Source organism: Cydia amplana, chromosome 2 (genome assembly GCF_948474715.1).
Source record: "Cydia amplana chromosome 2, ilCydAmpl1.1, whole genome shotgun sequence".
NCBI classification, from domain to species: Eukaryota; Metazoa; Arthropoda; class Insecta; order Lepidoptera; family Tortricidae; genus Cydia; species Cydia amplana.
The window spans coordinates 45,086-55,193 of record NC_086070.1 but is presented as its reverse complement, the minus strand read 5'-3'; the positions used below and the strand labels follow the sequence as shown (position 1 = coordinate 55,193).

The 10,108-nt window shown below is 35.8% G+C and overlaps 1 protein-coding gene across 1 annotated transcript; it reads right to left on the bottom strand.

Annotated features, from left to right (window-relative positions):
• Positions 1–2,112: 2,112 nt before the first annotated feature.
• LOC134655628 (uncharacterized) lies at positions 2,113–2,772 on the bottom strand. Its single transcript, XM_063511067.1, has one exon. The coding sequence runs from the start codon at positions 2,770–2,772 to the stop codon at positions 2,113–2,115; it is 660 nt and encodes a 219-aa protein (XP_063367137.1).
• Positions 2,773–10,108: the final 7,336 nt, after the last annotated feature.

The following is a 10,108-nucleotide window of genomic DNA, read 5'->3' as shown; positions in this document are numbered from 1 at the left end:
AATCGATAACATCTCGCAGAGCTGTATTTAATTATTTATTTCATTTTCAAAATTATCTATGTCTGTTCCCTTGATTACTAATGTAGTGTCGTCAGCAAATAATATAGGTACCTTCAGTTATGGTTTGTTGAGTCAGGTAGATCGCTTATATAAAGAAGAAATAAAAGGGGTCCTAAGATACTCCCTTGCGGAACGCCATGCTTATTTACTTTAAAACACGACTGGGCGACAGAACGCTGATTATTAATGACTTGTTCTATTTCAGTGCATTGCTCTCGATTTTTTAGGTAAATTTCAATCCAGGAGTAGGCTGGCCCACGTATTTCTCCATTTTATCGAGAAGGCGTTTATGGCAAACCGTGTCAAACGCCTTTGACATATCGAGAAATAGTACGCCAACAGGAATACCTTTATCTATGCAATCTGTTATTTGATTGTTAATCTGCGTCCCTCTTAACAATAACGTCGCGTCAAGATCATTTTGAACACCTCGCCCACTTAGCAACTTCTGCTGCTGACTGTACACAATTTAATCACCAGTTTGCATTCCATCAGATACTAACTTCGAAAATTGGCATTTTTGTGTCCGCACCTGCTGATTTGATCGAGGAATCAAATTGGCGTTTGCGTCCACACGGCCTGATTCGATCGGACAATTTCATCAGATTGGCGAAACATTGTCTCGTCTGGACTCCACTTTAATAAATAAAAAAGCGGCCAAGTGCGAGTCGGACTCGCCCATGAAGGGTTCCGTATTTAGGGGATTTATGACGTATTAAAAAAAAACTAGTTACTAGATCTCGTTCAAACCAATTTTCGGTGGAAGTTTGCATTGTAATGTACATCATATATTTTTTTTTAGTTTTATCATTCTCTTATTTCAGAAGTTACAGGGGAGGGGGGGGGGACACACATTTTAGCACTTTAGAAGTATCTCTCGCGCAAACTATTCAGTTTAGAAAAAAATTATTAGAAACCTCAATATGATTTTTGAAGACCTATCCATAGATACCCCACCCCAAAAAATTTTTTTGAGTTTCAGTTCTAAGTATGGGGAACCCCCAAAATTTATTGTTTTTTTTTTTCTATTTTTGTGTGAAAATCTTAATGCGGTTCACAGAATACATCTACTTTCGGAGTACTTTTCTATTCTACTTAGGAGTTTCAACAGTATAGTTCTTATAGTTTCGGAAAAAAGTGGCTGTGACATACGGACGGACGGACGGACGGACGGACGGACGGACAGACGGACGGACGGACAGACGGACGGACAGACGGACAGACAGACAGACAGACAGACAGACAGACAGACAGACAGTACTATTGTCTTTAAGCGCCTGAAATCTGGAGCAGCTGCTTGCCCACTGCGAAGCCTAAACTACGCAACGGATTTTGATGCGCATTTTTTAAATAGATACGAGTAGAGTAATTCAAGGGGAAGGTTTATGTATAATTTGTTAACCCGTGCAAAGCCGGGGGGTCGCTAGTAGGAGTTATAGGAGTCAAAATGGCAAAACTACAGTGCAGCGTTACACCGAAGCGCTCAGACTCGATAGGTCCTTAGTATTCTACGGTTCACCATTTAGCTCGGTATTCTATACTGCTTCAATTTGAATTAAATTTAGAACTTATTATTTTGATGTGATTTTGTTTCTAGTTCCATACCATATATACATAGACTTAAATATTATATAGAACTGTTAAAATGTAGAGTTCGTCTAAGTCTAAGCCAACAAAGTGAGAGAGTGTAAGCAAAAAATTATTTAAATGACATTTTATGGATGATTTCTTTTCGCTAAACTGAATTCAGTTCAGTACGAGTTTTGGTAATTCCGTTTTTATAATGTACTTCTAATGCAATATAAAACGCATTAATAGGTTAATATCTGGGAGACCGAGCTTTGCTCGGAAAACATATAAAAACTCAAAATTCCGCGTTTTCCCAGAGATAAATTGAATTGAATTGAATTGAAATCATTTATTTTCAGACGTTACATCCATAGTTTGTTAGTACAATGTGGCTTAATAACTAAGTTAGTAAGAAATACAAATAAAATAAAATTCAATTGAAATTAAATTGAAATTAAATAATTAAATTAATGTTACATTAAATTAAACAAATTTAAAATTCTTATTGGATTGCACATGCATGCCCATCCAATGACTGATAATAGGGCTGTCCATTCTACGCGCGATCACCCTCAGAAGAGTATTGGTGCTGCCCCTCGTGCGCACCCACAACGACGCCACGCGCTTTCGCAGTACGGCCTGGAAGCCGTCAATGCCGTTCTCGGCGAACATCCCCGAAGCGCTACAGCGCCAGGGCAGCCCCAACAATCCCCTGAAGGCATTATTGTACTGGACCCGCAGAGCACTAAAGGCTTTCTCGGTGTAATTGCTCCAGAGACTGCACGTGTACATCATCTGGCAGTACGTTTTAAACAGCGCGATCTTTACCTCGTGAGAACAACGTGCAAATCTCCGTGCAAGCATGTTACCCCTAATCGATAGTGCTCTGCGTTCCCTTTCCAAGTCAACATCATCTTTAAGAGTGTCCGTGACCCAGTGACTCAAATATTTAAATTCCTGTACAGTCTGAAGAGGAGATCTACTCAGAGTTATTGGCGGAATGGTGTACGTCTTGGTGCCTGATTTAAATACTAATAACTCACTCTTTGTGACATTGTATTTGAGTCCATGAGCCACAGAAAACCGTTCACATATGGCTAACAACATCTTCAATGCGCTGACTGAGGGACTCAACAGCACCATGTCATCGGCGTAGCTGATGTTATTAACACAACAGCCATCCACCGAACACCCGACACCGGCACTACTAAGTTCCTCAATCAATTCATTCACATATGCATTAAATAATGTCGGCGATGTTAGTCCACCCTGTCTAACTCCACACTTCATTCTATAATCGTCCGAGTAACACCCTGCCCATCGAACTCTATTGGTTTGATTGTCATACCAATATTTCAGTATCTTAATAACTTCTACCGGTAAACTCGAGTTACTGCTCAACTTTTTCCATAATAAATTGTATGACACTAGGTCAAATGCCTTCGACAAGTCCAAGAAGCAGGCCAATACCGGCGTATTTCTCTGGCGTATAAAACCTAGCTTGATCGATTTTACGCCCCTGAAAATCTCCATATAGCAAATTTCATCGCAATCGTTAGAGCCGTTCCCGAGATCACCGAAATATATATACCTGCATATAAATAAATAAATAAATATGCAAGGATTGCTCGTTTAAAATTATAAGATTAGTGTTATGACTGTTAAGCTGTCAAAATATTATAAATTATGAGTAAGTTATTAATATTTTCTGCACGTCTTTAATTTAGGACAAGGAAAAATACATAATACATATGTATCGTGTTTTTTAAATAATAATAAAAAATCTTTTACATTACTGTTTTTAAAAGAAATAATATTTTAGTAGAACTGGGATTCATGAGTACCCAATCTTTACTGATATTTTTGTCGCTGGCTGTAGTATTAACGAAATATAAAATGAGCCGATCTCTCAAATAAGTTTCAACAAGATCGGCTTACTTTATATTTCGTCAACTGTACCTTTGTTTCCAAGAACTGTGAATTTAACTGTCATAATAAATACACACTATAAAGATCTTCCAAGATTATTTTCTGGTAACAGAACGGGATTTGGTTGCTGCTGTCACCGATCCGTTCAAAAATATACATACTGTATACAATTATACATAAATGTAAGTACTTAATGCAAAGAAATATTGTGTTATATTGTTAGACGAATAGATATATAATATCTGGGAGACCGGAATTTGCTCGGAAAATATACGAAAACTCAATAATGCGCGTTTTCCCAGAGATAAGACCTAGCTAGATCGATTTATCGCCCCCGAAAACCTCGAAAATCATTAAGGCCATTTCCGAGATATATATGTCGGAGCGAGACACCAGAAAGACGTATTGCAGCATTACAGTTCATAGTTAGACGCCCGTATAAAGTCGATTAGCAATGTTTGGCTACGTATTATTTGCTTGTAACGAAATAATGAAGCTGCGTAGTGAGTAACGCCACCATCTATTGGCGTATTATTGAACTAAGATGACAGGTAGAAGGCTTTGGAACGTCAAGAGTTGTATCTTGAGTGAACGTAGGCACGAACTGCCATTTTGTCGTTATGTTGGTAGACTGGTCAGGCAGGTTTACCAACTTGAATTGGAGGCGGGAGCAATTGGCTCCGCCGCGGGGACTTTCTTCCTTCTTCTTGATCGGACCGCGCTAGAGATCGGACGTTAGCCAAGCTCGTGCCTAATTCGCTACGTTCCTGAAGGCTTATACCTGAAGGATTATTCTGAAGGCTTATAGATTCCAACGTTCTTTAACCGTTTCGCTAAGTGTTTATTCCAAGTGTTATTTTGATTTCTTATGTGCCATTAGAAGCTTATCTTTGTAAAATAAAGAAACTATGTGTTGTTTTGAAAAGATATGTCCCGCCGAGTTTGTTGCCGGGTTAAATCTTCTCGGGTCAGAGGTGTAGGGTTGGAGCCGGTGTAGTTTGACTTAAATAAAGATTTGAACGATTTCATGTGATATTTTTATTTTAATTGAATCCGATTTTATCGTAAGATCGTTTAGTTATTTTGATTATTTAGTACTGAAATATAGTAGGCACTAGTATGGTTAACAAGTCTGAATGTTTATTTCATGCGTTGGTAGCATACCTACTATTTTGGCTGTGAAGTAATACATCTAGGTACTACCCCCACGCGCCCACCGCCATTAGGACCATCCTTTCTCCGATATATAAATATACAAGAATTATAAATAAATAAATAATAATAAATAAATAAAATAAATATTGTTAGACGAATTGCTCGTTGAAAGCTATTAGATGACTTTGTTATCTCTATACTATACGCCTTACTAACTCTATGTGCTTTATTGTGAAAAAACAAAACACAACGACAGTTAAGAACAGAATTCTTAATTTAAATTTTACAATTAAACTCCAATAATAATTATGATTCTTATTGAACACATTGAGGTAGTCTTTTGGTTGGAAAGCCCATTCGAAATTTCAACTTATTATCATTTTAACAAGGTTGTATTTTGTAGATCTTTTTCTCACTCATACTTATATTAGACTATTCAGAAAAAAATTAATATCCCACAAAAATAGGCAAGGAGAATTAAACTTTGTGTCAAGCACATAAGTCATAAATTCTAAATGCCAAAGTTGGAAGTAAGGATCTTTCTCGCTAAAACTACTTCTTTATATGAAATGACCAGTCTTAGCTAGTTATCTTAACCCTAAGCAACCAAAGATCAGGCTGCAGTTGAAAAAGTAATAAAGATAAAGTTAAGGTGATAATTTTCCCGCCGTCCTCATGGTTGGTTTAGTTGGGTATTGACTGGTCAGCTGCCTGTTAGCTATAGTTTTCCCGTAAATCGCCAGGACAGAGGTGAAATTTTTATGTATTAAAACCATTGATATAGTATAAAGAACTGGATACCCAATCAGCCGCCAAAAATGGCCCCACAAAAGTGATGTCAAAACAGATCATGCATTACTTTTTCGTTTAGTCTTGTTTGAAACGCTCAAATGTGAAGTTGTCAACAATTACGAAATGTGCCGTTAAAATATGTAAAAATAACAATGATAAAACAAGGAAAACGGATGGAATGTATTTCTTTCGGTTAGTTCTTTGGATAGCATTACATAATTTATGTAATCTGGTGGTAATTTTATGGTTTTCAATAAATTAATTTGTTAGTACCAAAGAAGGGATGTCAAGGAACAAAATTCTATTGAGTCGATGTGAGGTCAATATTTTTTTTTATTTTTATATGGAATTCATAAGAAATAATATTATGTTTAAATTGAAGATTTCCAAGAAAACCTATGCGACGTGCAAAGTGGACTGCTATTTAATTATAGCAAGAGATAGGGGTGATGCAGTTTTAAACAAGGCAAAACGGCACTTGTGTGTTTGGCCCATTTCCCTGTTTCCGACATATAAAAATAAGTTTATACACCACCAATAAGGGCTTATATCGACTAACTGTAAATGCTAAACCTGTCGGAACACAGTGACAACCACAGGATTTTTTTTATAAAGTATATAGGTAAACTTTATAAAAAAAATCCAATCAGTATCTAAATGTCCCCGTGCACCCGTGCTATGAGTAAATGTAGATCTTAAATACACAGTTATTTAATAAGTAGAATTTATTTCAAGGAAATTAGTATTTAAAGACGTATACTTACGAACTAAAAATTTAATTTGTTTGAATTTGAACCACGAATTAATTTTATTTGAGCTCCCGATTAAATTAAATTTGTTTTATTTATTACTTCAATTTTAATATTTTCCTGTACAGTAATACATATTAAAGTGTACCAAAGTGACTCCATTCGTTCATTATTCTCGTTTGACGTTGTTTGACGTAAATACGTTACGTTTAGTGCCATCGGACTAAATTTTTTAACAGTGTTGGTACTTATGTTTGCAAATTTGACACTTAATGCTTACGACATTAAGCTCTTTTCTGTACGAAACATTTATCTTGACTCAAAATTTACGTAAGCGTTTTTATCATCAATGCAAATGGTGCGAAACGTCATTGGGATCCACATTTCTTGACGTTTTTGTTCTGCTTTGTGTGTCTATTTCTTTTATATTAAGTCAGTGATTAAAACTTTAAATGCATTTTTTTAGCGAAACCACTGCACTCTAAAATGAAGTCAAAATCAGTCCACCGGCTCAATTTTTTGCAAGCTTTCTAATAGTACCCGACACGATTCTTACAAATAAAAAATATTTTCAGCTGACCCCTTTCAACCCCCAAATTTTTCCCTAAAATAATAAGTAAGCGGTTTCGACTTATTAATAATGTCAGTGATGGTAATTGCTATAACTGTTCCAAATTTTAGCTATCTACGTCAAACGGTTTCTGAGTAAAACACATTTAACTGATTTGCAAGACCGATGTGATCATTGTGATCCCATAAGTGTACCGCGAACAAAGTTTGTGCGGTACACTAAAAATTAAAGATATCTTATTGATACGGTTTTAACACCACCTGGCACTGACTAAAATAACCGACTTGGACTAAAATAACCGATTCACATTATAGGCGGGTCAGCACAGTTCATAATGTATGAGAGCTCTACATGAATTCTCACACTAGAGATTTTTTGAGATGTGATAACCTATGTTGCAAATACTATATTTAAAAAAAAATCTCCACAAAATATGTCACATGGTTTTAATAAATCCAAACTATTATTAAAATAGAAAAAATATATCAAAACATGAATCCGACACTCGAGATTTTTTAATATGCAGTTCTCAAACATATACTCATTATGTATTTATATTTTCTCCCAGCTTGACACCAAAACCAGCTCCCAATAATTTTCTTTATTAAAAATATTTTTTTATATAAAAATAACAACTATGTGTACATAACAATTACATGTTAATTAAGCTCTGTATATTTACTATATCCTACAAAAAAATCTCTCACGTAAATTAATCCATTTAATTACTATTAACCATTTTTGTTTTGAAAATGTTTTCGTTGCTTCGAGAAAATGGACAGTGGGTTTGTTTTTCACTTTCTCAAATCTCTTTCTCATGTTAGTGTAACAACAAAAAATCTCCCACGTATATGTAATATTGTATGGAATAAAACCATTATTAAATCATCCAAGCTATTTAAATTACCCTAAATGGCGGGTACTGATTCACTGTAGAGAACGTTTTATCGACTTCCATATCTCCGTCTCACTTCAATGTTCGCGGCAGACGATTGTTCCGCTTCAACAGCCGAGAGTTCGCGATCCGGTCGACCGTTAATTCTCCCATGACTATCTTACCCAGTTTCATCGGTATGCGTTGCGCGCTTACTTAACACACCTCAGGCCAAGCTCCTATAAAACGCGCAATGCATGCATGCATTGCGGTATCTCCTATACGTCACATATGTCAGCTATGAGGCTATGACAGACTGTGGCAGTTAGTTCCAAAGAAGTATACAGACTTGTCAACCCACCATAAAGTTTAGCGTAAAGAGAATATATCACTCCTTAGTGAAAAACCATACGGTTTGTGCGAAGTTGAGCGTTATGTCAATGCTAATAAAGATGATGGTTTGACTTACGGAAATGAATAATATAATATCATTTTATTTTATATTTCCAATTCCCGTTTCATTTACACCCAATATTAAATCTTTTTCCGTAATAAAATGCGTATATAATTACTGTCATCATCTGTATTTATTTTATTTCTTTAACCCCCGTTATTCATAAACGCGCTAACAACCTCAATTAGCTAATAATAGTAATAATCGTTTGTCCTTATCTGTCACTTTAACTTATGTATTTGTAAGTAAGGGATAAACATAATTGAACTAAATCAGGCCCGTAAAGTTTATGAATAAAGTGGTTAATCTTTATTGCACAAAAGAAAAACCTTATAGTACAAGAGGCGGACTTAATGCCATAAGGCATTCTCTACCAGTTAACGATGGCTTGTCCTCCGGCCCATTTGATCGATGACCTCCTTTGATTATTTATTTTTAATGGACGCCAAAATCCAGACAGGAACTTCGATTTTGACATTTACCACAGTAATGCAGTCGGTAGCAATGTCGCGCTTCAAAATTGCTGCAGTCGACTGCATTGCTGTAGAAAACGTGAAAAAGGTCATTCAAAGGGTAATAGGGTTATATACACCGCGGGATTTAATAACCCGAAAGATTTAAACCAACGATTTTAGAGCCTAATTAGAGTATATAAAGTTATATAACACATAGTCCAAAAACCCTTAATTTAAGAGATATTAATTATTTAAAACAAATCACAAGTAAAAAAATCTCAATTCTAACACACCCTTATGCGTGACGTAGCCACCAACTAATTTTACACGCAGACGCACTAACTACATGGTTATTAGCCAGTTTCACTTAATTAAGTTTGATATCCTACAAAAGGTTTCACACTACCGAAATTTTGTTCTGTTCTCAATCACGAGAGTACAAACTATTTACCTTTACGATAACTGGCCAGTTTGACGAAAATGACGAAATTGATGTCAATAAAATGACATATTTCATATGTCACACAAGATATGCGCAAGATAACATCTTTAAATTTGATTGACTGTAATAAATAAAATTCATTTAGCGGATATTCACTTTGTGTACGGATTTGGAAACCCGAAGAACTATGTGCTTCCGGCACGACGGACCCACTTCAGCCTAGAAGTTCGTAAATTGGCTAGACGAACAATACCCTGAGAGGTGGATTGGCCGTGGAAGCAACGTCCTAACCTGGCCCGCCCGGTCACCCGACTTAACGCCATTGGTTTTTTTCTATGGGGAACTCTGAAAGATAAGGAAGGAATACTCAACACCAGTGAACTCTGGAGAAGAATTATGAATAAAAATTCGAACGGCTTCCGAAGAAATAAAGAACACTTTTGTAAACCTAAATAATGAAATCCGTTTAAAATTAAATCTTTGTGCTGAAAACGGTGGTACACACTTCGAAAATCTAATTCATTAAATTAATAAAAAAGCGTAATTGTTTAACATAGTTGTTTATTTTACTTTACTCAGTATAAATCAACACATCGAGAATTTAAAATACGTACTGATAAGCATGATCGATATTTTAACAAAAGGTCATTCAAGTAATCATCCCTTTCCAGCTGTAGTATGAGTTAAAACAATAAGAGGCATGATTTCTTTCGGATATAATCATGGTTAATGGCTTTGGTTACCTCACTCAAAGGAAAAGATTTTATCGCAAAGTTTCAACAATAATAACTGCACTATGCCTACTGTTGTAGTAATTAATAAAGTTTTGATACAATTTGTGGTATTTTGAGGTGCCAATCAATTGAAATAATTTCAACGTAAACATGATCCTAGACATAACTTGACACTTCTTGTCATGGAACACATGTCACTGCATTCGCCGTGCATCGTATGATATCGGAGTGATTCATGAAATGTCATGCTCGCTCTCTGTTTCTCTACTTGAGATTAATTAAACTCGCTCACTCTCTGAATAAAGGTTTGTTCACAAAGAAGCG